This window comes from Sciurus carolinensis, chromosome 12, assembly GCF_902686445.1.
Source record: "Sciurus carolinensis chromosome 12, mSciCar1.2, whole genome shotgun sequence".
Taxonomy (NCBI): domain Eukaryota; kingdom Metazoa; phylum Chordata; class Mammalia; order Rodentia; family Sciuridae; genus Sciurus; species Sciurus carolinensis.
Window position 1 is genome coordinate 1,916,479 of NC_062224.1, and position 27,313 is coordinate 1,943,791.

The following is a 27,313-nucleotide window of genomic DNA, read 5'->3' on the forward strand; positions in this document are numbered from 1 at the left end:
AAGGAGGAGGGGGGAAGAGGAGGGGGGAGGAGGAGGAGGAGGAGGGGGAGGAGGAGGAGGGGGGAGGAGGAGGAGGAGAAAGGCTCGCATCTGAATCTCTTCAGCCAGCACTTGCCTCTCCTCTGACAACACTTTCGGGGACTGCCTGTGCTGAGGGTGGTGCCAAGATGCTCTGCAGGGCTCTCCTGGTGGTGAATATGTTTTCCTGAATCAGGGGAAGGAATTGAAGGGGGATCTTATAACTAACAGGCACCCTGAGGAGACAGTCTAGATGCTGCTATGTCTCTGGATTTGTGGGAATTAGGGATCTCACGTCCCATACTATGCTTGGAAATAGCCCTGGTCTGGAAATTCTGAGACCTGCGTTCCAAGTCTTATCAGTATGATTTTTTTTTTTTTGCTTTTAATCTCATGACTTATGACAAAAGGGGATTTTGTTCCATGTACAGTTAAATAAGACCTTGAAAATTCTATTTATAATGTCCAACAAATATTTTGAAGAAAAGAAAATTTTCTTAGTAGATTCCATTCTACTCCAATGTGGTTTTAGTGGGCAAAAATCATCTTCAGATTTAGGGATCCCCTTACCCAGACATCCAGGGATTCGCTGAACCTGAATACCCCAGGGGTTACGAATGGGAATCCCAGCCTCAGCACCCCGTGTAGCAGCCTGCAAGCTCCTCTTCCAGGCCTGTGCAGTCACTTATGATCGGTCACTGATCTCAGTCACTTATCCCTTGATAAGTGGAAGCAACATTTGTCACTCCTATAAACTCCAGGAAGAGCAGGAAGACGTGCTCAGAGTCCTTCCCACCTGGGGAGACTACCCTCTGCATGACTGGGGGCAGGGGCGTCGGGGCTTTGAGTGTTATGAGAACGTCTGACGAAGGCCCTGGGCTTGGGGTCTGATTTCTGTGTGACCTCTCACGCTTCCTTGTTAGGCCCATGTCGCGAGCAGTGAGTAAGAGAGGAATCAAGTTTGGTTCCAACGGGTGGATTTTATTCACGCAGTGCACACTCAACCTAACATTCCTAATGATAGCAAGTCACAAATACATTGAAGATTCACCCCCTTGTTCACCTAGAGCCCATCCCCATGGACTTACTCAATGCAACGCCCCATAGCCAAGAAGTCAGTCAGCAAGACCCAGGGGATTCTTCTCAGCCCTAGCCTCTCTCAGCTCCTCGGATGTCTTTGGATGTCCTCAGGTGTCCAATAAGCTGGAAGCTGGGTGACAGTTGTCACAGGAAAGGTGGTCAGTCATCTGGCCTCAGTGACAATGGTCAATCAGCAATCAGCGATAGAGTGGACAGCAGCCGGGGCAGTCAAGAGACAGAGCAACGTGGAGTCCTCTGGTCACAGAGCTGCTGACAGCTTGCTCCAAAAGTGCAGGGGTTTGAGTCGTGATCTTCAGCCCTGTCACGCTCTGGTCTTCATTGATAAAGACCAGAGCACGACTAGACCAGGAGCCCCCACCAAATCATAGATCAAGGTTCATGTCGGCATTGATCAGGAGGCAGATCCACTGACCCCTGTCTAGAGCTCTCATTACCCTCCTCCCCGAGGAGGGTCATCCTGCCACACAGCAAGCTTGTCACCAGGCGCCTTTATGAGTTTAGTTTTACAAGTCCAGGCAAATACCAAATATAGCTTATTATTACCACATAACACACAGATATAGCAATTCCTGTTATTTCCTTGTCTCATTACAGACCAAGATGTACATCTGGAGTCTCTGAAGGGAGACTAAATCTCCTGCAGCCTTCAGAGAGGCAGTTAAGGCTCTTTGAAACGCTGGCGCAGGTCCTTGCTGTGGTCTGGCCTCTGGGCCATCCTGAACCGCACAGTGAAACCTTCGTGCTGCCCTGTCAGCGAGGGGACTGCCCAGCAAATAAGAAGAGAACCTGAACTGTACCGGCGAGAAGGACCTGCTCCTGTAAACGCTTTCTTTGTTCAGTTCCTGCAACTTCTTTGTGGTGATAACTACTCCAGCTTGGTTAGGTTTTGTGTTCCATGCGTCTTTGTTTAGATAGATAAATACGGGTATAGACGTAGGCGGGTGGGTGGTGGACTCTGAAGCCACGGTCCTCGTCCCCAGCGGAGTACAGCAGGAAGGCACTCCATGGCCCAGGGAGCAGCGGCACCTAGGCACGTCCTTGAGGCCTCAGGAGTCAACGGCAGCAGTGCAGGTGAGTTTGCCTGGGTTGGACAGCGCTCAGAAGGTCACCGATGCAGTCCTGGTGTTTCTCCTGACTCCTGACGAGGCCGGCTCACCCTGGGCTGGGCTAAGTCGGAGGTCCAGACTCCCCCCCCCTCCCCAGGCAGGGCTTTGCACTCAGTACCCACAAGCAGCGAGGGCACTGGGGGGTGCAGATAAACTCTCGGAAAGGAAGAAGTGACGTCATCAGTCACCCAGAGCCGCGGGGCGGCGCAGATCCACTGACCCCTGTCTAGAGCTCTCATTACCCTCCTCCCCGAGGCTGTCACTGTTCACCCCAGGAAACAAGGCACTGCAAGGAAAGGGAAAGTAGAGTTGTCACAGCAAATGGTAACATGGTGGCAACCGCGACCCGGGACGGAACTACTCGGAATGCCTCCAGCCCTGTGTGGACCCACCACGAGGCTAACAGAGATGCAGGAGCAAGTGCCTCTGTTAGTCCCATTTTCAGGTGAGGAAACTGGCTATGGAGATGGACTCCACCAAGGTCACAGGCCAGGGAGTGACACAGCAGGCTCATCTGGCTCCCAAACTAGCTTCTCATTGACAGTGTTTAGGATGCACAGAGGGGACGCAGGTTAGCCTTTCAGCAGAACAGCACCTGCAAAGGCCTGAGGTGAGAGAACGTGTCCTGTTGGAGGGACAGCTGGGGGCCAGGGGACCCGCAGCCTGAGGGCACACCGTGACTCAAAGGGCACAGAACCCGAAAGGAGGAAGGAGGACACCATGGGACCCAGATTGACAGACAGCAGCTGGGGTCGCACGTCTTATCTCAGGCAGGAGCAGCAGGGTGAAGGGCAGAGGACTCATCGGATACTCGTGCAGGAGGTAAAGAGGAGCTAGGACTTCCTGCTCCTTGTCTAAACTGCCTTCCCAACTGCCATGAGAGTCGATCTCCCCTTTTCTTCAGTAAAGAAATGCGACTGCTGGATATGCACCTAAGTACTTGGTGTCTTCCTCAGTTTCAGTCTTGGTCACATCATTCTACTTCCGATTCAACAAGTCTTATTAGAACAGACATAACTTGTTCAGTTAAAGTCATGTTTCTTTCTGACCCGGATGGATTTTGTCTCAGTGGAGGACGTGAGTCAGATGCAGTGGTGAGCTCACCGGGGTAGAGATGCGTCAGCCCGCGGAGGTTTCCACTCCCACAGAGGGATGGCGTTTTCCAGATTTCTCCTGATGACTTTCTTGGTGAGGTTAGCATGAGCAATTGGAAAGGAAACTGGCACAAGCACACTGAGGGTTTCTTTTTTATTTATGAGATGGAAATCGGCCTCCCGGGCAGCCAGACCCGCGCAGGCCCACATGAAGTTCTTCCCATCTTCGCAGACGGGATTCCTGTAACAGGCTCTTTGCACAGTCCCAAAGTTCCCTGAGCTCTGTGAAAGCCAAGTTTCTTCCCCACAAGTACAAGGCACCCTCCTAACTGCAGACTTCCCTCCATCACGGCTGCATAGCTGTGCAAGGAGCCTGCAGAAGCCAGATGTGGGAACAGCGCTTGCAGGCCTGTGGATCTAGCCCTGTGGATCTGGCCCTGTGGATCTGGCCGGGCGCTGCTGGACACTCTGCCATGGGCTTTGCTCTTCGCTCCCTGTCTTTTCCGAGTCCAGGGTGAGCTCTGTCTCACGTGCAGATGTGACCTGCAGAGGCTACTCTCTCCACCCTCACATCAACAGGAAGCGAAAGTCTGTGCAGGCTGCCCTCCAGCCAACAGTCACCCTGTTGTTGGAAATTATGAAGAGAGCCTCATGGTGCCATTGGAAGGTTGAAATCAGGTCAGACACACACACAAGTTTTAGCACAGCGCACGAATGGTAGCTAATGTTACTCAAAATTTTGGCATGAACATTTGTAGAGAGACTTTTGTGCACATTTATATTTTTGTTCCGCTGTGTCTTATTCATAACCAAGTGGTGCCAGAGCAGAGGGGTAAGTTGCAGACAGTCCAAAAAACAAAAATAAAATGACCAGAGACAACAAGGCAGACCTGGCACTTACTGGGGAAAGCTCACAAGAGATCAGGGACTGCTTCAAGACTCCAGTGGCGACAGGCAGACCTCTCTTCCTCATGCGCTCTGTCCAATGGCGGTCAAGTGGGTGAGTGACACGCATCCTTTCCACAGTGCCCTCAGCTCCTGTCCCTCTGGAGAGGGGCTCCCCTGTCAGGTGCAGGAGCAGGAGCTTGCTCAGGGTGTGTCCTGTGCACATGCAGGAAGGTAGCTTCTACAGAGGACAGTGGCCTGCCTGGCTCCCAGCGTGCGGGGGAAGCCGTGTCCTTCAGGACGACACGCGTGTGGACCTTCCGGCCCAGGCTCACTCTCAGGTCGTCCCCTGAGCTGGGTTCTGGGGACAGGAGGGGCACTCAGGGGCAGGTGTTTTCTGCCCCCTTTGCTTTTGTGACAAAGCAAAATGAAATCTTAGAGATAAAATGGTCTAATCAAAAACATCTTCATAAAACTGCTGCTGGGGAATGTTAGCCAAGCTGCGAAGACCCCTTTTGCCTGGGACATGAGATGGCAGTCACTCCCTTTCTTTACTAGTTTTGGATGATTTAAAATAATAACTGGCAATTTATGGAGAAAATATGGCATTTCATTTTAACTTTCATTTGCTTAACTGTTAGTGAGATTGAAGTGTTCGTGTTGTATAGATAATGCTTACTAGTGCTTCTTTTGGACCTTGGTTTTTCTTTTCACTTATTTTCCTATTAGATCTGAGGGACTATTTTTTAAAATTCCGAGAAAACTGTACCTAGTGCACTTTGGCTTCACCGAAGTCTTCATTCCATCTGAAGTTTTTTGGGTGCTCAGCAGAGTGAGCTCGATTTTCTCTGTATAGTCTGTAGTGCGGGAGCCTCTCCCCTTGTGGAAAATGGCAGGTGCATTAACTCAAGCTATCAGGGCTTTTGATTCAAGTTCTAAAGTTCTGCAAACACAGGAAGTCAGGAACCAGAATTGATCAAGGACACAAAAGAAAGAATACATTCCTTCAAGCCCAGACTTCAGGGGAATCAAAGGGCAACCATTTTTATCACCGAGCACCACTTTTTCAGTCACTTAAACCCACAAAGTTCAGACTGAGGAAGAGAGTGCCAGGTTCCAGATCCCAAAATGAGGAAATGTCCATCAAATGAACAATGTTTCTTTTGCTCTTGATTTTGTTGTTGACTGCTGCATCTAAACATGATTCAATTTCTAAGGTGCAAAGTCATGAGCTAGATTATACTGTACTCGAGGGAACCTTACTGGGGTGGACCACACAGCGATCTCGGTTATGGAATTCATTATTGTCTTATGATCGTGGAACCCTAGAAGTCAGAGAACTCTCCTGCTGATTACAGGGGTAGAATGTGGAAGTGTTTTATAAGTGAAATATGCCTAAATGTGCCTGCCTATTTACATACATGCACGTGTGATCAGGGACTTCAGTGTGGCACCTCAGTCTTCCAAGGGAAAAACAAGGACCAGGGCTGTTCTCTAAATATTTTGGATTTCACAAGCTTAATAAAAATGCATATGTATATGTGATTTTGAACCATATACATGTACTTTATCAAAGTTCTGTGTAGTCTGCAGGTCACAGAACACGAAATTTACTACAATTTTAGAAAAATTCAATAAAAATTGACATAACTAGAAAGTTCGGTCTTCTCCTTCCATACCCAGTGGAGCACCTCCAACACTTGCGTACCCCTGTTTTGAAGTACCCAACCTAGCGGGCTTGGCTAACTGCCCCAGGGAGCGTGAGGAGCAGGACTAAAGGTGGTCTTCCAACTCTGGGATTCGATGCTCCCTCAGGGTCCTGCTCCCTCCAGGGTCCACTCAGGTTAGAACTGGGCCGGTCAAGCAGGTTGACAGTTCCCACCCTTGGGAACTCTACACTTTGAGATACCCCATGACCACACAATTGAACCTTAGACTTAAGGCTGACATAAAGTCACACTTGTGCTAACCCAGAATTTCCAACTGGCTTTAAGATCACGTCTGAGGGAAAGGGCCAGATTTTTAATTTCCTGTCAATCTTGGATAACCCTGGCTTAGTCCTCTGTGTGTTCCTGGAAAGCCCCCTCCCCACAGGGCTTGGACCCATCTGTAAGAATCCTAAAGTATAGCCCAAAGATGTGTGTTTAGGCAAATAACTTTATCCTCTTGCTCTTAAAATGAGAGAGAGAGAGAGAGAGAGTGAGAGAGAGAGAGAGAGACCTCAAATCCAAATCTTGTGCTTGCAAGTAACTTTACAATCCAATAAACTGAATTTCTGAAAAATATTTAGCTTGACGTGACCAGAATTTTCTGTAAGTAAATGATCTAAACCTGGAGCTTCTGTACTTTAAAAGGAGCTGAGACAAAGGGAAATGCCCCGAGTAAGTCCATGGACACCCAGCCTTGGAGAGCAGGACCAGGCTCCAAGCCAGCAGCATGGAGCTGGGCGGTGTGGCTCAAGCCTTTGCTGCGGTCAGGCCTTGCGCTGTGTGTCCTTGGTGTGTGCATGTGGGTGACCGCACAGGTCCACCATGTGAGCTCTCCTGCTGTGGTGTGCACATTCCAGTCACCCAAAGGGCCATCTTAACCTCAAGGACTCTCAGGGCTTGGTTGCACTTGGGTCTAGACTGACGTGGTGCTGCGTTGGGCTGCTAAGTATCGTGGGCTGAACTAGTCAGGACTCCACTGTCTGCCACGAAACCCAGCCCAAACTAGCAGCCTTGCAGAGGCATGGACACGGACCTGCAAGCCCCATGTCCTGCAAAGGTCCAACGTGGCCAGCTGGAGAGACCCTTTGGAGGCCTCTGCACTCACCTTCCCAGACTCCAGTGCCCCCACTGAGAAGCATGCCTGGTCAGCAGCAGGCCTCTGGCTGCAGGAGGTGTCCCCCCCGGGCAGACTCCACCCCATGCCGCACGTGTTTGCAGGGGCCACGTGAGCGGAAGCTCGCTGCTTGACAATGCTTGACAATGGACCGTGCTAACGGGCCTCTGGGCCCTGCCATTCGTGCCTGCCCACTCTTGTGCAGACCTCACGCACAGCTGCACAGCTGGCTTCCGGGCAGACATGAGAGGGTGGGAAGTCAGGCCTAAGGCCACCAGCTGAAGCCAAGTGCGAACCCGTGACTCTTTGACTTGGAGTCCCAGAGAGGAGCTCACACGGAGCCCCCACTGGCGTCATTCCCCAGCCACGCTAACACACCCTCCAGGAAAGTCTCCGCTTTCAGCAGCCTCGCTGGCCACCACATACGAGAGTGGAGGTGATCAACTTGTGGGGGAAGGTTTGCCCTGGCTCACAGTCCAGGAGTTGCGATCCAGGCCCGGCTGGCTCCGTTGCTTTCGGCTGCGTTGAGGCAGCACGTCATGGCTAGATGCACGGTACAGCGACATCTCTCACCCCAGGACCAGGAAGCACAAGGGAGAAAGACCAAGAGGAGAGGGCTGGGACCACACTGTGCTCTTCACACCATCCTGCCACCAGTGACCCCAAGATCGCCCACTAGGCCCCATACCCTGAAGGTGCCACCACCTCCCAAAAGGGCCACGCCCAGGAACTAGCCTTTAACACTGGGCCTTTGAAGGACGCTCCAGATCCAAACTACAGCACCACAGGAGGGGCTCCACTGGACCCACCTGGGTCACTTGCCGTCTGCCTGGCTGGAGGGAATGTGAACTGTGAAGCGCCACGTCCAGCCAGCGTGAGGACACCTTTGCTGGGTGGGGTCCTCTGTCTGGCTGCTCCTCACCCCACAGAAGCTCGGGAAGGACCATCATCCGAAAGACAGACTGATGTCAGCAAGAAAGGAATGAACTGGTGTCCCCCGCACCGGCTAAGAGGAGTGGTGCACGTGCCTCAGAAGGGACGCCCGCGGGCCGAGTGGCCTCCAGATGGCACGGCAGGAGTCTGACTAGAAAGGCGTGGTGGCAGGCTACGCGCTCTCGGGCAGTGGTGGCAAGCCGACTTCAGACAAGCAGCTTCGCCCCGGCGGTGCCATCCCCAGCGCTGATGGTGATGGGCAGACCCATCAGGCGGCTTCAGCCGCACGTGAGACTGGCGCTGCGGATTTGTTTCGTGGAGGCTCTTTGACTTAATTAGTAAATGGTTTAGCTTTGTGATTTTATACCAGGTCTTATGTTTTATATATTTTGCTAACACATGGTATTAAATTTAGGCGACATCAGACCCCCTACTCTTCCTGTATAAGGGATGCATACGTCGGTCAGTTCTGAGTGGCTGGCCTCTCTTTCGTCTGAGAGTCACTGTTTCCTTCTCCAGACACGAGCATTCCTTCTCCCCGGCTCATGTGATTGAGAGCTGGTCCTCCAGACCAAGACCCCCTGGAGTGGGTGTGGACTCTGGGAGGCCTGGGAGGACCCTCTGATGCCTCCCGTTAGTACGCATGCCCACTGCTGGCCACAAAGGCCACACTGACCTACTCTAGCCATGGGATATTTGGTGGCTGCAAGTGCTAGGGTGGAAAATAAGGTGAAAATCCTGGTTTAGGGTGCTACCTCCCTCAGGCACAGACCCAAATGCACTGGTTGGTGTGGGGTCTAGGTGCTAAAAGCTGGAGAGGAGCACTTTGGTTGGATTTGCAGTTCAACCAATCGCCCAACTGGGTCTCAACTTTGTCTCCCTTCGCTTTGACTCCCTGATACTGACCGTGACAGATGGGGAGCGGGCCACCCAGGCACTCATTCCACGAGGGACTTGCCTCCCCACTGCCAGTTGCTCAGGATCTACTCTGATCCCTCAGTCCTGAGGTCCACAGCCTTCCCGGAAGACAACAGGAACCTGGGATGGATAGATAAAAGCTAATGTGCTCACTGGGCACCACAACTGGACTTAGGAAAAGATGAGTTGCCACCAGAAACTCCACCAGAAAGTGCAAAGCAGTTTGGAAATGGTGTTTACTAGATTTTGTGCAAGCACATGTTTAGAAAACAATAACAGTGTGATCCTTCTGAATCTCGAAAACTGGAAGTTGATTTGTTGAATTTCTAAATTTTTTTCTCCCTGTTTAATTCACTGAATTAACATTTAAGAGCACCCCTGACTTGGTGCCATGTCCTCAGGCTACGGCCTTGCCCCTGCAAGTCCGCTCATCATCAGCTACTGCCGCTTTCCCATCCCCATTTTCTCAGAGTCTATGACTGTAAGGACCCAGAAACCACTCCGGACGTGGGAACTCACGTAAGAGAGTTTATTAGGCAAACAGGCAGAGTGTCTCCCTGCAGGGTAAGAGAGAGGATGAGAGGAAAAGAGAGAGAGAGAGAGAGAGAGAGAGAGAGAGAGAGAGAGAGAGAGAGAGAGAGAGAGAGAGCACGCTCCAGAGGGAGAGTGGAAGTCAGGAGAAGAGAGCATGAAAGCAAGGAGAGAAAATGGTGGGGGAGCCATTCGTAAGCAATCGAATTCGGTGGGCTAACAGGGGACCAATGACAGAGAAGGGTACTTGCAGGCTGACTGATGAACCAATAGCTAGCTAGGATGTTCACAGACTGACAAGCTAGGTTGCAAGTTGGGAGGCGTAAAGGGCGGGGAGCAGCTTTATATTATATTACAGTGACCCTCTCCCAGCCTTCAGGGGCTGGCTTTCATGTCATCTCTGTGGAGCAAGAGGGTCCAAAGCGTTGCTATGTGCAGTGTGGGTTCCTGAGCACTAGTCCCTGGGCCAGGGGGACTTACATCCTGGACTCCTAAGCAGCACTCTGCCAGACAATCTCCTGTCTTTGGGGAATTTTCTGTCCTAAGCTGCTATGATGAAAAACTTACCTGCAGTTTTACTTAGAAGGAGAGAGAAAACATTCTATAAGGAAGCTAAAAAGTCTTGTCTGCTTTGGCTCTCTGGTCATTCCAGACGGGAAACCTCTTGTTGCACCTGAAGCTTCTGGCAAGGGGATCGACTGCCCTCTAAGGACTGTAATCCATAGCCCTTGGAAAATAATATTCCAGGGGAAGAGGACTGGGAAGCAGGGAGGGGAGCAGCAGACATTCTTGCAACTGTAATCTATTATTCTTTTCCCTAGTGTGTGGAAAAACAGGATGGGATTATATTTGGCTTTTTAAAAGACCATGATCCTGGAAATGTTGTTATTAATGCTAGTATTCACATGAAATTATGTATCCTGACCTCATTTCAATTAGAGAAATGCCAAACTAAATAGTTGCACAAAACTTGTTGCCCAGATCAGAAACTCAGTTTCTGAGTATCAGAAGATGGTGCAAAAGAACCAGGAACTTAAAGAAACAATTCAGTTGTAAACTCTGAAGTTCCCTCTGGGTGTCTGCAACTCTCTACTTTTGCAAATATGTTCACTTTTCATATTTAAATTTCCCAGAGTGGCTTTTCAGTATGCTAAATACGTGTTTTACTTCAAGTTCCAGTGTGTGCCAATTCAAATGTTTTTTGCATTGACTATCATTTAAATATGAAAACCTAATAGCACTGTTTAGTGGGAAGCCTCAGATACTTCAGTTCTTGGATACATGGTAAATTTCTATAAGGTACTTACGGGTTTCAGAGAAGCAGCCGCGTAGAACAGGCCACACGTCATTTCTTTTATTCACTCAAGCACCCAGCATTGTATTCATTAGTTGAATTAATAAAATTAAGAAAGACAAAAATTCCAAATTATCTCTAATTCTTCCAGCTTAGTACAAATTCATTAAGTTAGTGATTTGTAGGTAATGAGGTTTTAGGAGTCAATCAGATATCATCTGGAATCAAATATAATTAGAAGTCTAAATTAGAATCAAAGACACAGCCAACATTTTCCTAAGGACAAATATGCTACTGGAAACAAAACATCCAAAAATAGGCCATCCAGTTTTCTGCAGGGAAAATCAGGAAATCAAAAGAACAAAGAAAAACACTCAGGAACAGTAAAACTTCAGGGTGAGGCTGGGGACATTTCTCCCAATCCTTCTAGAAAAAGAAATACAATACTTGTTTCTCCTTGTGGAAGAAGCATTTTAAATAATTTGCTAAGGTGTATTTTTTTTTGCTATTTCAGAGGAATCGTCGTCATTTACACAAACACCCCCAAATTAATTATGAGTTAACTAAAAAGAATTGTAAGCAGTTGGTAGAACAAACGAGTTATGAAAGCAGTTAAAGAGATACAGAAAAAGCAGAGGCAAACCGGCAGAGCACAGGGGGAGGCTCGTGGGTCCTCCTGTCCTACGATGAGCACCTCCTTAGGGTCGTGTCCAGGCACAGCCACGGCGAGGTTCGTGCTCCCCTGTGAAACTGGGGCACAGTGCAGGGCATGACAGCACCATGTCACCACCTCCTGTCCATGTCTGCCGCACCCTGCTGCAGCCCCCCAGGGGTCCGGATTCTCCACACCCTCTCTATTCTTGGTACTATCTGGTACTTTGTTAGGAACCCTTCTAAAGGGTGGGAGGTGGGACCGTGTCCCTTCTCGTGGGGCCTGGTGTTAAGTCGGAATTTGAGCGACTATATGAGGGAGAGTGGAGCAACTGAGGCAGAGGGCAGCGTGCCAAGACAGCGACCAATCAAACAGAGGCAGAAAAACTCCACCTACCCTTACCTCCACCCATCACTCAGCAGGACCCCTGCCTGTTCTGGCCTTTAAAGACCCTGCATAGACCGAGCCACGTGCAATTTTCTCCTGCTCCCTACCCTGACCCCGGGGGGCTGGGAATTTAGCCTGAGAGCCAAATTCCAATAAAGCTTGCTTGGGCCACTCTCTGTCTGATTTTATTTGGCCACTAGCCCTGCCCCAGAGCTTACACTTGGGAGGTGAGAGGAGCAGACCGTGTGTGCTGGGTCTCTCTCTATGGCTAGAGCGCTGTCCCAGTAGGCCAGGTTATGCAGAAGGGCGGCAGAGCAAAAGACCCACATTTCAGAAAGCAAACTGAAGGAGTGGCTGTGGAGTCTATTTTTAGCTGGGCTGGATCCTGGCTCCCTTCAGAGGCTGCATCTACGGGGAATAATCACTTAAAAGAAGCAGAGCTTCCGAATGCCTGGTGTCAGTGCAGCCTCAGCTGGGGCTGCAGCAGGGGTCCCTTGTCTCCTACTGCACTGAACAGTTTTCAGAGAATGTCTCATCCAGTGCCTGAACAAAGAGGAAACCCGCAGGGAAGTCGTACACGTCAGAAATCCAGAAATCGGCACAGGGAGAAGAACCCTTAATCCTGTTTACTTGAATCTCCCACCCAGGCCTCGCGTTCAACCTACCATAACTGTGGAATGTAAGGCCAACTGAGCGCAGCAGGCTTCTCCGAGAAGGCGCACCCGCTCCAGCAGGTTCGCCTGGGTTTCTATGAAGCACAATTCCATACAAAGAACACCACAGGCACCGCCGCTTCCTTTCAAATACTTGTTAAGTTTTAGCTCAGGACATTTTCCAAACCCTTGGGCTTTAAAAGAAGTACCATAAGAGGTTCTATTCTTCATTTATTAGTTCATTACATACAAACACCATGCACAGAAAGAAGGCACTGCCCTCCTTGCTAGAGACATGCAAGAATGAAACGACGCGATCGAGGAACTTAGACCTGGGGCAGTAACTCGTGTGCAAGAGTCATACAAGACAGAAAAATAGATTAAGCACAACAGGGAAAAAAGATCACTACCAGGAAAGAATTTCAAAAAGGACACAGCATTTGAGTCGGACTTTAAACAGAGGAGGTCTGAGCTCTGTGGAGAAGCCAGAGGGCAGGCAGTTGGGAGGGATGCAAACCCTAATAGCAGCCCCAGCAGGGAACCGCAGTGTATGAACAGGGAACAGCAAGGGGTAGAAATGAAGCTGGGGAGGTGGATGGGATCTGGTCTCGAGGTTCCCAGATTGCTGGAGAGGAACTTATTTCATGCTATTGTTACTTTTAAATGTAATTTGTGGTCTTCACCCTAATTCAGTCGGTGGAGAGTTTAGGAAGTAAATCAAAAGGCACTATGTGTGTGTGAAAGTGAGGGGAGAGGGTTTCTCCTTACTGTGCCATGTGTGCAGAGCGGCCCTCTTCTTCCAGTGCCTGGCACGGAGGACTGAGGCCAGGGCAGAAGGACCCCAGATGTGCTTGGCCTGTAAGATCTATTAATAGGAGGAATGTCATTTACAGATGGCCCACTTACAGATGCCCTTTATTTTAAGTGGCGACCTGGGACAGCTGTCACAACTGGACTCTGGGTAGCCCAGCAGCTCACAGCTCCAGCAGGGAAACGGCCTCTCCCCTGGTGGCATCGTTACGCACCAGTCAGCTGCTCAGAGGTACGGGCTGGTGTGCAGTCTGCACTCCCACATGCTGGACGTTCAGGGTATGGCTGACCTGACACCTCTGAAAGAAAGTGCACTGACCTTTCATGAAAAGATTCAGACAGACACACACACAGGTATAGAAGAGAACAACGCAGGCCCCCATCCCCTCACAGTTCAGGAATCAACAAGCCCTGGCCACGTCTGCCTTCCCTGTTTTCCCTTCTGTCCTGAGACATTATAAAGCCAGCTCCAGGCTCAGCCACTTCCTTCCCCTACTTCAGTTTGCAGCTCTTAGGTGCAAGCATGTTTTCTTAAAGAACCTTCAGGAAGCATGTTTTCTTAAAGAACCTTCAACCTTTAACAATACCTGCATATCATCTGATACCAGTCTCTAGTCAAATTGCGCCCCTGTCGCCAGCAGGTCATTTGTTCAGGTGGCTTAAGAGCTTGAAGAGGGTGCACACATCACATTTGGGGGTTGTGTCTCTTGTTAAAGCTAAATTTGGAGCAGTCCTCCTCTCTGCGAGCCCTTGCCATGCCCTTGACCAGCTGTTTAAGCAGAGTCACTCTTCTTACATACCACTTCCCATGTCGCCTCTTTGCTTCCTTGTGTTATTGTTCCTTTGTGCTACAAAATACATTTTTGAATTGGATATTGTCAGTTTCCTATCTGTTAACATTTTCCTTGGGCATGGGCAAGCAAGCCAAAGGATGTTCCTCTAGTGGGACGGACACAACCTGTGTTTTCAAGAAACACTGAATCCTATTGCAGCATTGCCATTCATTGCCATGTGAATTTGTATTTAACCTCTTCAAGTCCGTTTGTTTGCTTCATTATGATTGCACCAGAGAGCCCCATGAGGTGCCATGAAAAGTAAATGAAGAGAATGTGTAAAGAGCCTAACTCAGGGGCAGGCACTTACAACAGGATTGCAAAACCAACAGCTGTTCAGAGTGGACCCCAAGCCCCAGCCTATGGTCAGACTCTCCTGAAGGTTCAGTCTGCTTGATAAGCTTATCAAGGCTTTTGGTTTATTTCCCACATTGGAAGTTATGAAAAAAAAAAAAAACAAAAAAAAAACAGATGGCTATCTTTTGGAGGATAAATAATATTTGTAGTAATTTAAAATAAATCCAACTTAGACCTAATTCCATTAAGAGGAGGAACTATTCATTTCAGTCCTGACAGTCCAAGGCACCAGCCAGTCCTCCCTGGAGCAGAGCAAAGGCTGAGGCAATGTGGCAGGCAGGCTCGGCCCCACGGGGCAACCTCTAGGAAACCTCCCCAGGGCTCTCTGCTACCTTTGGAGCCCCTGGGGCAGGCTGTCACTGCTGCTGCTGCTCCACCGCATCTCTGGGCATGGCTCATGTTCACAGAGGTGCTTCGTAGCTAACAACCACCACTTCATTTCCTCCACTTCCCCTTGCAGGTGTGAAAGGAGCTATGACTACGTGAATGTATACACCTTTCTGATATTTGCTGGCAGGATTGCGATGCTTGCTGGAGAGCTGTTGAACATAAACCTAGTCATTGACAATATGCCAGGAAGTGGGTGGTCATGCTCAAACATCAGAACAGGCTCCCTTGGTAACAGTGATCTTAGACTGAGTGAACAGACTTCTCTGGAAGGGGGCCAACAATCTGCACTTTCAGCATGCCCTGAGGAAGTAAGAGACAATCTGAGAGGATGCTCCCAGAGTTTGTGAACCTGGGCTGGAATTACAGTTATGAACAGTGAATAAGCTGGTATTTTAACCCAGGACAGTTCAACTTGAAGCCTGTGCTGATTCCACTATGCTACACTTCTTGCCAATGAGTCTTCACTTTCACAACTCCTCCTTTCAGTCATGCATACCATTTGGCTTATCAGTGAACCCATGCTTTCCAATCCCTTGAGGTGCTGCACAGTTTCAATCTCCCCTTCCTTTCTGGCAGATTTATCAGTAGGCTGTAGGCCACTTTCCCTCCAGTCAGTAGCGAAGCCCTGTTTACTCTCCAACCCATCCCAGCTCCTGCTTTCCTGCCCACTTCCATCCCAGCTCCTGCCTCCTGCCTTTTCTTGCCCCTCTTTAGTGAATGAATTTCCAGTGACAATATCATTTAAACTATAATACCGAGCCTTGGTTCTGTTAGAATTCAAAAGCTATTTCTTATGCATATTGAAAGTAGCAATCATGTTCTGATGGTAACTCTGGCAGAGTCATGGGATGTTAAATTAGTTTAATGACAGCACATGGAAAATCTATTACTTCTTCCTTGCCAGAAACTGAGAAACAGAGAGGAAGACTGGGAATGAAAAGATCTGCGTTTAAACACCAGACATGTTAACTGAGGACAAAGTCATCTCATCTTTACCAACAACAGAATATAAGGCCATGTTACTATGGTTCTGTTTTTCACGGTGTTTAGGAGTGTGAGGGTGTAACCCAGATAGAAAAGGGGACATGTGGCTTAGATTCCAGAAGCCTCCGATCAAGTCTTGGGGTAAGGGATGACTTTCTGGGCAGGCTTTTATCTATTTTATCCTGAATGAAGACCAGAGGTGTCTGCGTCTCCTGACAGAAATCTTCACTCCAGGAATATGATGTGGCCTGGAGCCTTGAAATGCAAGCCTCTGGGAATCCATGGAGCACAGGGGAGCTGCTGTAGCCTGTTTCTCCAGGAATTTTCAGAGGTGAGGTTCCCAGCTTGCCACAGCAAGCCAGCATCTGATGGGTTTTAAACTATGGATGAGGGCTCTGACTTTGCTGTTTCAAGTTTTTGATATTAAAACTGCAGATTGTTTCCATCTTTTAAAAAATTTCCTCTTGGAATTGTCTTAATCTAGCTATTTATTACATCCTCACCTTCTTGTTATATACTTCTACATGGGGGATGGAAGCACCAGCGTCAAGAGAACAGGCAGTCCTCAGCTCACCATGAAGTTAGGTCCTGTAGGCTGAACACGTCACCCCTAAGCTGCGGCACTGTAGCTTACCACGCCTGGGGCAGACATGCTCAGAACAGAGGACTTCAGTAGGGCAAAATCCCCTAAGGCAAAGCCCTGTTTATAATCAAGCACCGAATATCTTATGTAATTGATTCAATACAACACAAGACAAATTCCAAGTTGGGGACTGTCTGTATTCCTAAATAAGGAGATTGAACTCCATTTCCTCCTAGGCAGCTCCACACAGGCTCTTCTTTCCTCAGTTCCTGGCAGCAAGCCCTTCCAGTCCCGACTGCCTCACGGTGGTGGGTTTGCACCCCTGGACCTCGCAGGATCCTGGAAGGTGAGGGATGCTGGCCGAACAGACCTCGCAGGACCCTGGAGGTCGGGTTCTGGCTGAACAGACCTCGCAGGCCGCTGGTCGGACTTTAGGGCGGGCATGAGGTCTGACCCGGGTGGCTGTCCCACACCGACCCGGGATGCCAGCTGCAGCGGCGCAGGCAGCGAGGGGTGGGGCCTGGCGGGAAGGGGCTCCCCGACGGCGGCTGTCCGCACGTGGGCGCGGGCCGACGGTTCTGCGGGGTCCCGGAGGGCCCTGCTCACTTCTGCGTCCGGCCCGACCCCGGGTTACACGGGGCCTGCGGCGATAGGCCTGCTCCGCCCCGGACCCGCGCCCTCGGCCTTCCGCCCCGGGGCCTGGCAGCAGGCGGACCCAGTCTCGCGAGACTTCCGGTTGTCTCCTCGCCTCTCGCGAGAGCGCGCGCCCGCCGCTTCCGGCGGCGGCGCTGCCTGGCAACCGCGATGGCGGTTGAGCGGCTCTTCTCGCTGGAGCTGCTGGTGGACTGGGTGCGCCTGGAAGCCGCGCCGCCGCCCGACCCCGCCGTGGCCTTCCGCCTGCTGGACTTCCCGCCGCTGCTGGTGCGCGCGCCCGCCAGGCCCGCCGCGCTGCCCGGCGGCGCCCTGGGCTTCGGGCGCGGCAAGGCCTGCGTGTTCCGCCTGCGCCCTGCCGCCCTGCGCCGCCCGCGGCTGCGCGCCGCGCTGCTGCAGCTGCCCGCCGCGCCCGGGCCGCCCGCGCCGCGCCTGCTGGGCGCCTGCGACGTCCCGCTGCCCGCCGCCCGCGGGCCGGGCAGCCGGGGCACCTTCGTCCTGCTGGTCCCGGCGGGCCGGCGCATTGGGGACTTGGTGCTGTTCTGCCGCCTGACGGAGCTGGGCGGCCGCGCCCGGGACCCCGCCGACCCGGCCCCCGCCGCCCTCGGCGCCCGGGACCCCGCTGACCCGGCCCCCGCCGCCCTCGGCGCCCGGGACCCCGCTGACCCGGCCCCGGCCCGCGGCCCGCGGGACACCATCGGCCCGGCCCTCGGCGCCCGGGACCACGCTGACCCGGTCCCCGCCGGCCGGGCCCCGGACCTCGGCCCCCAGGATGCAGCCCCCGCCGCCCTCGACCCGGCAGCGGCGCAGGAAGGAGCCCTCAGCCCTGCCCGCGCGGGCTCCGCGGAAAACAGCAAACCTGGCCCTGCGGAGGCTGCGGACAGCAGCGTCAGCACCGTTAGCACCTCCAGCGTGGAAGACGCCGAGCTGGACCTGGAAATCAACACCTTTTGCCCTCCTCCTCTGTATTACACTCACTTGACCCAAGAAAGGAGGCTTCCTGCTGGCGTCAAAATCACCATTGAGCCCCAAAGGGACGAACCCGAGGAGCTGGGTGATGCCTTGCCGGAAAAAGTACTTGTAAACCCTCCAACACATCTGAGCCCTCCAAAAGGTACAGATTCTGCAACACAGGAGACTCCTGCGGTGCTTTTGAGTCCACCAGGGAGTCAGGATGTAGGAGCCGTTAATGAATCTACATGTTGCCCTCAAACTGAGCAAAATACAATCAATACAATAAGGCAGCTTCCTTTGCTGAATGCTTTGTTAATTGAGCTGTCCTTGTTATACAACCAACCCGTGGCGAGTCCAACTCATGTGCATCCCCACTTAGCCTGGTTGTATAGAACGGAGGATAAGAAGGTACCAGAATCTTGTGCCAAATCCACGTCTGAATCTAAGAAGGATAAGTTTTCAGTGGGGGACCATGAAAAGTCAGTGAGCCTTCAGTGTAAAAAGAACCAAGTTGAAAACCTTAAGAAAGGTAAATATTTTGAGAACAGTGGCGACTGCCAAAAAAGGGTGACTAGGGGACGTCTACTTTATGGCTTAACAAATACACTCAGACTCCGTTTAAAGCAGACAAATCCTGACATGTTGGTAGTGCATGAAAAGAGAGAAGAGTACAGAAAAATGCAAGCACAAACGTGGGGTACAAGTACAAAATTCAGAATTCCATCCTCTAAAGTTAAAGTATTAAGCTTTGCAGAACAAAGTCAGAAGCCACATCAGCTGCCTAGCGATAAGTATTTAGATTCAGATGCATCTTCTGCTGAAAATGGTGATACCTCAAGGCAAATTAGTGAAGTCTTTGATGAGCCCAGCACAACTAAAGAAACTAAACTGAAATGTACAGCTGAAAGAAAGACAACTGATTGTGCTGAAAACAGAACCGGCAGTGGCTCACTGGGAAGAATTATGAGTCCTGCAGAGTCCATTATTCCAGAAAGATTGACTCCTGCAAATATTTTGGAAGGAAAACTGGAAACCAGAGTCCAAAACCCATGTGTTTTCCAGGAGGATGCTGTTGCTGACAGAATTGTAAATAAAGAAATAGATGATTGGCAGGTCAGAACCACAGATATTGATGTTCCTGCTGAAATGAGTGAAAATAGTTGCCACGAAAGCATCTCAGAACTGAAGTATTCAGATGATTTCACCAGCCCTTGCTATTCAGAAGAATTCACCACTGAGGAGAACAGCAAGAGTTTGCAAACTCATGATAGCAGTCCAAGGGCAGAAATTTCACATAACAGTAAGTCTAGTGGAGCAAGACCACCCTCAAGGAAAAGTAGCAGTGAAAAGAGTTCTGTTCTTAGCCCACCCTTTTCAGCTGGATCACCAGTACTCTCACAAAAGAGAAGGCATCTTTCAAAGACTCGGGATAAAAGCGTGGAGAAGGCATCTAGTAACTCCACCAGTAATTTATCTTCATCCCACCGGACTGAGGAAAAAGAAAGCCAGATAGACCAAGTTAGTAGACATAACTCTAAGGGTAAAAAACAAGGTCAAGACTTCCCTATGAAACTTAAAGCAGAAACTGGTTGCGAATGGTCAGAAAAAAGCCCATCGCCGCGGACATCTCAAGTGAGTTCTTACCTGCCCTCTAATTTGTCAGAACTGGAATTCAACGTTCTGGATGGCAGTACATCAGATCACTTTGAAGAAGAGGATGACATTGGTTCACTAAGAATTTCAAAGCAATACAAAGATATCTGTGAGTTAGTAATAAACAAACTTCCAGGATATACGGTGTAAAAATGTGCTTTAAAAAAATTTATGTGTACTGTTAAAAATTTTAATTACATTATTTTAGTGCATAAATTACGTGAAGTTTTTAATAAGAAAAGTAAATATCATACTTTTATGCTTAACTAGTATTCTACCTTAAATCTGATAATATTGATCATGAGAGTGCCTCATAACTTAGTAAGATCTCTTTATGAGTTATTTAAAAATAAAAGTGTATCTAAACTTTTAAAATCTGGAAATTTCTAAAGCTGACTTCAATGAGAAAAAGGTTAGTTAATAAGGATAGCTACAAATTTTAGTGGGAATAAGTTATTTAACAAATATATAAGACATTTTGTGAGATGCAGAAAGATAAAAAAAATTTAAAATATAGTTCCTGCTCTTAAAAGAGCTTACAGTATATGTGTGTGTATGTGTGTGTGTACAATGTATGTGTATTTACACATATCTACACACAATATCAGAGGTACACATCCTGGGATCCACAATAGATGGAGTCCCTTTTATAGTGTTCTGTATCTTTATTTAACCACAATCTGTATGATTGCTTGATTAATGTTTTCTCCCACTAGTCTGAAGTGTTCTGATGAGAAGGACCCTATTTTTAGCACCCAGCACTGTCCTTGGCATGTCATTGGGATGCACTAAAAACATTTGTTGAATAAATGAATGCTAGCATTTAAAATACCTTATGAGAAGTTATAGAATTAAGTAGTAATAACGAGCAGAAACCCTGAAAAGAAACCTGTGAAAACCCTTATCAAGACATGTTTGACTAATATTTTTGTTTTGCTGCTGCATGTGAACAATCTTTAGGTGTTCTCTGAAGCATCTGGAGAGGGGAATTTAAAAAAAAAATTGTCTTCCTGTGTGGTTTCTTAAATAGGAGTTCAGTTTATTGCTTGTCAGTTCAGGTTCAGTGGTTATTTTTAATGTGTGAAAACTTGTTTTCAAGTCTAGTGATAATTTATAATTTCTTCCATTTATTTTATATTTTGACTTTATTCTGTGTTCAGATATCTGCATATATTTTCTTCTGAGCTCTAATTTTTTGACTTTGAATATGTGAAGATCCTAATTTTCCTTTATTTATAAGTAATTAATTATATGGTATGATCTCCTGAATGATCATAATAGTAGGTGAGATTTAGAGAGATGGTAAGAAGAGAAGAGGGTGTTCTGTGTGGTGGACCAGCATGCATAAAGGATGATGAACATCAGCATGAGATTCATGGGAGATGAAGAATTTTACCTTGATTTGAATAATAGGTTCTGCTACACAGTGATAGTTGCGTAATCCCTTTTACTTTGCACACTAAGGTTCCCAGCACCAGAGTAAATTCCCAAAGGCAGGAATTGGGCTTTTAATTATTTTGAGTCTTCCTTCATCTATAGTTTTAGCCATGGCTAATCATCAGCCAGACTTATTGATGGCTTGGTGAGATTTCTAAACTCTTTGTCCCCAGTCATCCAGTTTAATAGGTGAGTCTAATAGTGATCCTTATTTGTTCTAACTTGGATATAATGCGTGGAGAGTTGTACAGAATGACAGTACATGAACCAAGATTTGTAGAATTTTCCTTTTCTCATTTTTAACCTACATTAAAAAAAAAAAAAAAAAAAAAAAAAAACTGACTTGGTCAAGACCAAGGTATTCTGACTTTCTTCAGGAACTGGTCATGCCAAGCAGAAACTGACTTCAGGATGGGTATCTTGAGGTTGGAGTGCTGAACCTTCATGCATTTTCTTATTTTCCAAACAGTTCCTAGATTTGTTACGCTAATAAGATATAGCCATTTAGTAAAGGTTAGAAAATTCAGATAAGAGCTTTTGCTTTAAAATATGTGCTAAGGAAAGGTTATGGTCCTTTCCTCCCAAAATCCCACTGAAAAGAGAGGTGTAAAACTAACAACCTAAAGTTCACAGAAAATACCAGTGGTGGACAAGACAGTTGGAGGAACTTCTGGAAGATCAAAGCAGATGGGACTAAGTTAATGAAAATGGGGCTAGAAATCCACCCTTTGGCATAACCAGGAGGGCGCTGCCTGAAGAAGACTCCATGTGTCAGAGAACACAGCCACCAAGCAAGCAGCAACAGGAGGCTTCTCCAAGTGCTAAGTTAAGTTGGGTATGGCTTTGTTCAGGGTGTCAGCACTGTGGGGACACAATAAGTGCCTTCCACTCAGGAGGAAAGGGAGCTCTGAGCCAGGGCATGAGTGAAGACCAAGTTTTCTAAAATAAGGGGAGACTGTACCAGCGCAAGGAGCACCGATCATTTCCCTGCAAACCTAGGTAAGGAGCCTGTCCGTAGGCTTTGTCGTTTCTGGGTGTCATGTCTGTCTGTGACAGGTACACAAGAACACTTTAAGTGTCTCTGGGATGCCGGTGGGGCCCATGGGGAAGGAGCTGTCCCAGTCCGTCATAATAAAGCAGCCCGAAGCTTACAGAATGAGGTGGGGATGATGGAACTTGGCTTTGAATCAGATATTGAGTAGAAGAACGCTTGGCAGCAGGACTCCATGACAAGATTTTGGTTTTAGAGGAGAGACTGCTTGTCGCAGAACAGGACAGGGTAGATTAGACAAGCTCCCAGCTCCTGAGTAATAGTAAGACAACAGCCGAAGATTGATGTTGGAGAGAGCACGGAATGGAGCGGCCCCGAGTCAGGAGTGGGTCATGACTGCTTGAAAGAATGTGTGTGCTTCATTTCCTTTTTGTCTTCACCTTGGTTTTAATTCAGCCCTTTTTGAAGGATCTAGTTTGGCTATAAAAGCAATGGGGAATGGATTTGTTCATGGCTCACAATTGAGCTGAAATCCTAGAGGAGGAGCTACAAGCCCCCAGAGTCTGCATATCCATATACTGAGGAAAAAACTGCAGGGACTCATAGATGCCCTCCCTTTCTACCCAGAGATCTCTCCTTCAGCCATCTGCTAAAACCTCAGAGGGCTTTGCATTTTCTTTTATTGAGGGAAGCTGTTCAATTGTAGTCTCACACCCATCAACTGCCTCTCAGAACTTGTGATTTCAGCATCAACTGGAGTGAATTGGGACTGATTTCTGGACCCAAGATGATGAAACGATGGGTTGCTGTAGATGTAGAGGAGCCTGTGGTCGCAATGTTCTGGAAATGGTTGCTTACATATTCAGAATCTGTGAAAATGTTTGCAGGTGCTTTGGGACAGCATTTATTAGCCTGAGGCGAAAGATTTTCCTAATCTGAGAATGTCCTGAGTGTGGACATGTGCTGCTTGTTGGCGGTGCACCCTGCTCCCAGTGGTGGCCTTGCCGGTAGCCAGCCAGGCGCTCAGAAGGGCGGCCTCGTTTCCAGGGGAGACCTTCCGTTCCAGCTGCTTTTCTGCAAGTCTGATTTCTTGGGGCTGCTCGCCTGCCTCCCTGATCACCTCTAAGAATGAGTGTGAGAGCTTCTTACTCAAATTATGGCCATGCTCCTTACTGAAAATAAGGGGTACTAAAAAAGTCACTCGATGTCATCTTTGTTGTCATTACTTTGGCACTAATGCCCCCTTACCTGGGTGATCACTTCCCAGTTCACGAGGCCTTTCATGACCTCGTTTTGTCTTTACAAGAGTCCAGCGAACTTAGATGAAGAAACGGAGGCTGTTTCCATACTCATTGCCTATCTCACATCCACAGAGAACTGACCCAGAAAATTCATGTTCCTTCAATACTTACATAACTTCCTCAAGCAGGGTGGACAGCAGTAGTGTATAAACAGATAAAATTCCAATTTTAAGCTGGATGTGGTGGTGCATGCCTATAATCCCGGTGGCTTGGAAGGCTGAGGCAGGAGGATAGTGAGTTTAAAGCCAGTGTCAGCAACAGGGAGGCGCCAAGCAACTCAGTGAGACCGTGTCTCTAAATAAAATACAAAAAAGGACTGGGAATGTGTGCCCTGAGTTCAATCCCCAGTTTTATGCTAATTTCCTGGAATAAGCACCATCATCATGAAATCCGCCCTCTTGGCTGATTTCTGTGTAGAAAACATCTTGTTGACTATTTGCTCAGTGTTGCACAGGGGTCTCTAGAACCTGCTCCTATTTTTGACTGAACTTTATGCCTGTTGGTCAGCAATTCCCATTTCCCCTCATGCCAATGCTGAGAGCCCATCCCACTCTGATTATATCATATCCATCTCACCATTTTAGATTCCTCACATTGTCGAATCTGCAGTGTCTTCTGTGACCCAGGGTTCACCCAGGTTGTGTATTGCAGAATGCCCTTACTTTTTAAAGGTAAATAGTATTCCAGTGTATGGGTGTCATGTTGTCTCTGTCCATTCATCTGCCAGTGGACATTTAGGCTGTTTGCTTGTCTTGTTATTGTGATTAATGCTGTTGTGAAAACAGAAGTGTCGATATCTACACGAAATCCTTATTTCAATTCTTTTGGATAAATACCTAGGGTGGTCCTCCCTTTTATTTTTGTCTTATATTTTTATCTTCTAACTAAACCAGTCATTTTTATTGAACCAGTTCTTGCGGGTTCCTACATCAAAAGGAAGCATCCACGCAGGTACAGTGGTGTACACCTGTAGTCCCAGAGACTCCAGAGACCGAGGTGGGGGGATGGTAAGTCCAGGGCCAACCTGGGCAACTTAGACTCTGTCTCAAAATTCTAAAAAATAATAAATAAAAAGAGCTGGGGTTGTGGCTCAGTGGTAGAGTGCCCCTGGGTTCAACCCTAAGTGCTGGGGGTAGGGGGAGCATCCATCTCATGCAGAGAATATATACTATCATGAATCTAGGTGTAGTATTAAAAATGAGCTGAAATTGTTAGTTAGATGGTGGTTAGAAACAAAAACATAAGTTTATAGGGATTTGGAGCTAGAAAATACACATCATTTAGTTCAACTCCTTCATTTTATAAATAAAGTACACAGTCCAGGAAAAAGGAGTTCCTTAGTCTTTCCCCCTTACTTCAAGGTTCTTTCCATTAGAAAATACCATTTCACGTGTCGAATGGGAATGTAGCAAACCCAAATTGTGTGTGTGGCAGACATTGTGCGCCACTTACGTGGAGGACATTAACAGAAAGTTAGCTGATCTAGAGATGTGGGAATGCATCCTCTGTTCCCGGAAGGGCACCCTGGCGGGACTAGTTCAGGCCGACCTGTCGAGTGCGGGCTCCCTCCCACCTCCTACCCACCTCGGTCAGTCTTCCACATCTGGAAGGTGGAGAAGAGCAGTGCCTCCGGGTTACCAGGATTGAGTGAGGTGTGTTGGTGGGATCAGCACATCCCTTGACCTGTCAGAACAAGCTGGCCCTCCTTCTCCAGATTCCCCGCTGACATACACTGAAGCCAGTGAGACCCGAGGAGAGGGCCAGGTAAGCAGCGTGTGGACCCCTGTCCACACAGGGCTACCTCGAGAATGTAGAAGAGTTACAGCTGATTTCTTGTGCACGATGGAAAATATAAAGCCAGTAAGACACCACGGCAAATCAAGAGAGAGGCTCTGGAGCGAAGAGAGGGCTTTCTGTGTGGCACGTTGGGAAAGGCCCTGGTCCTGCAGGCTGTTAGCTGGCCGTGGTCATCTAGGCTGGCAGGGGCACATGGCATTGCCCACAGGCCTTCCGTTGTGTCCTCCAGCACACGGAGAATTCAGCGCCCCTTCTGGGCAGAGCTGGTGCGTGTCATACTTGGGCATGCTGCCTTGGGGGTGACTTGCTTCCTGTATAGAATCTGGACATTATCTTTTAAAATTCAGTTTTACAGTATGAACTAAAGTGCCTGCATTTCATATTACTGATAAATTTGGTTTCTAAAATGTAGTCGGGGGGACTCCTAGCACCTCATTGCCAGAGCTAATGTAATTCTACCTACAGTGTTTTCAGCGTGGAATACAGAATTATTGAAAAACAACCGTTCTTTGACTATTTCTGTTTATTCTGTCAGTTAAGCTTGTTTCTGTGGAGTTCGTGAAGACCGCCTCTGGGATGTTTCTCTACACTAGTTTCAGACTTTGCAGTTGGGCTGCGTCCTCATGTGGTTTTTTTGGTGATTCCTGGGCGTGTGCATGTAGAACAGTCTGGCGCACTTCACTGTTGGGGCACACATAGTGACACCCCTTTTCACTCCAAAAGATGCTCTCGCTCACACTTCCACGTTGGCAGGAAGCCCGGCCCAGCTCTGAACTCCACTGCCACCTGGCCGCCTGCTTAGTGCATACGGGTGCCAGGGCACGTGACCTGCCCATCAGTCACCTCGGCTTTCAACTTCTGTGGCTTCCACTGCTGTGACAGTGCTGTGACAGACAAAGGCCTGTGACCCCAGTCATGATTCCTGCACGAGGCACCGGGCAGGTGTGATTCGGGGTTTTACTTGGGAGCTCGCCTTCATGAGGTGGGGGCCTGGAGGCGTGTGGGACAAGGGTCCTGCTGCAGCTTCTGCTTTCCAGGTGTTCCTTGGGCTCTTTAAGGTCTATGCCCACCAGACAACTCTATCTGAAGACAGCAGCCTCCTCAGCATGCCTCATAGTTCTGAGCACCTAATGAATGGGAAGGGGCCGTGGGCTGATCTTGCTCCCCTCTGAAGTCTTCTTAGGCCTGTATAATTTACCTTTCTTTTCTTTTCTTGGTCTCTATCCAATCACAGGATTTAAGATTCTTTTTTTTGGTACCAGGAATTGTACCCAAGGTACTTAACCACTGAGTCACATCTCCAACCCTTTTTAATCTTTTTAAAATTTTTTTATTTTTTTATTTTGAGACAGGTTCTAACTAAATTGCTTAGGGTCTAAGTTCCTGAGGCTGGCCTTAAACTTGTGCTCCTCCTGTCTCAGCCTCCCAAGGCTCTGGGATTCCAGGCATGTGCCACTGTGCCAGGATTTCAGATTCTTAAGGTTGATGAATATGATTCTTGTATTTACACAACCAAAAGTGACTTTGTAGTTTGTAGAAAGAATAAAAGAATTTTTTCCTGAAGAGTTTTCTGTGTCTCTTTATGTTCATTCCCATGGGAGAAGAATTGGCAGCACTAACCTAATGTGAGTCAGTCAGCCTTACCTGCCCCGGCCGCCTCAGCAAGTGTGTATGTGGAGCACGTCTTACTTGTTTTCTTCCCCCAGTCACCACAAGGAGCCTACCACAGTACTTCCCATAAAATATATTTGCTCAGTTCATTTGTGCTACTGTAACAAAATGCTACAAAGTGGGAAATGTGTAAGGAAGAGAAATTTGTTTCTCACCTGACCTGGAGGCTGCTGGAGGTGCCAACAGGCTCAGCGTCTGTTTAGGACCTAATCCACTTCCAAGTTAGCACCTTAGTGCCCTGTCCCCCTGTGACGGGCCGATAGATTTGACTCCATGGAAAAATTATAGGCCAGGCTGTATGGACAATGACTAAACAGACTCCATTTTTCTCTGAGACTCCATGTTATATAGGAAATGCTTCTCCCATGGGAACGCCCCCCTCTGTACCCATCAACAGTTGCTTAGCAATACAAAATGGCAAAGTGACAATTCTCATATAATAAAAAACTGTTGTTTTTTGATTCCTAGTTTTCGTAAACAATGCACCATATTAACAGTGATGTCAA

The 27,313-nt window shown here is 48.4% G+C and overlaps 1 protein-coding gene across 1 annotated transcript; it reads left to right on the plus strand.

The window, feature by feature from the left end:
* Window positions 1–2,123: 2,123 nt before the first annotated feature.
* Map10 (microtubule associated protein 10) lies at window positions 2,124–21,392 on the plus strand. The gene is made up of 5 exons (XM_047520983.1): window positions 2,124–2,190; window positions 9,280–9,397; window positions 14,856–14,974; window positions 16,619–16,698; window positions 16,842–21,392. The coding sequence occupies exons 1-5, from the start codon at window positions 2,124–2,126 to the stop codon at window positions 19,758–19,760; spliced, it is 3,303 nt and encodes a 1,100-aa protein (XP_047376939.1). The 3' UTR covers window positions 19,761–21,392.
* The last annotated feature ends 5,921 nt before the right edge of the window (window positions 21,393–27,313 follow it).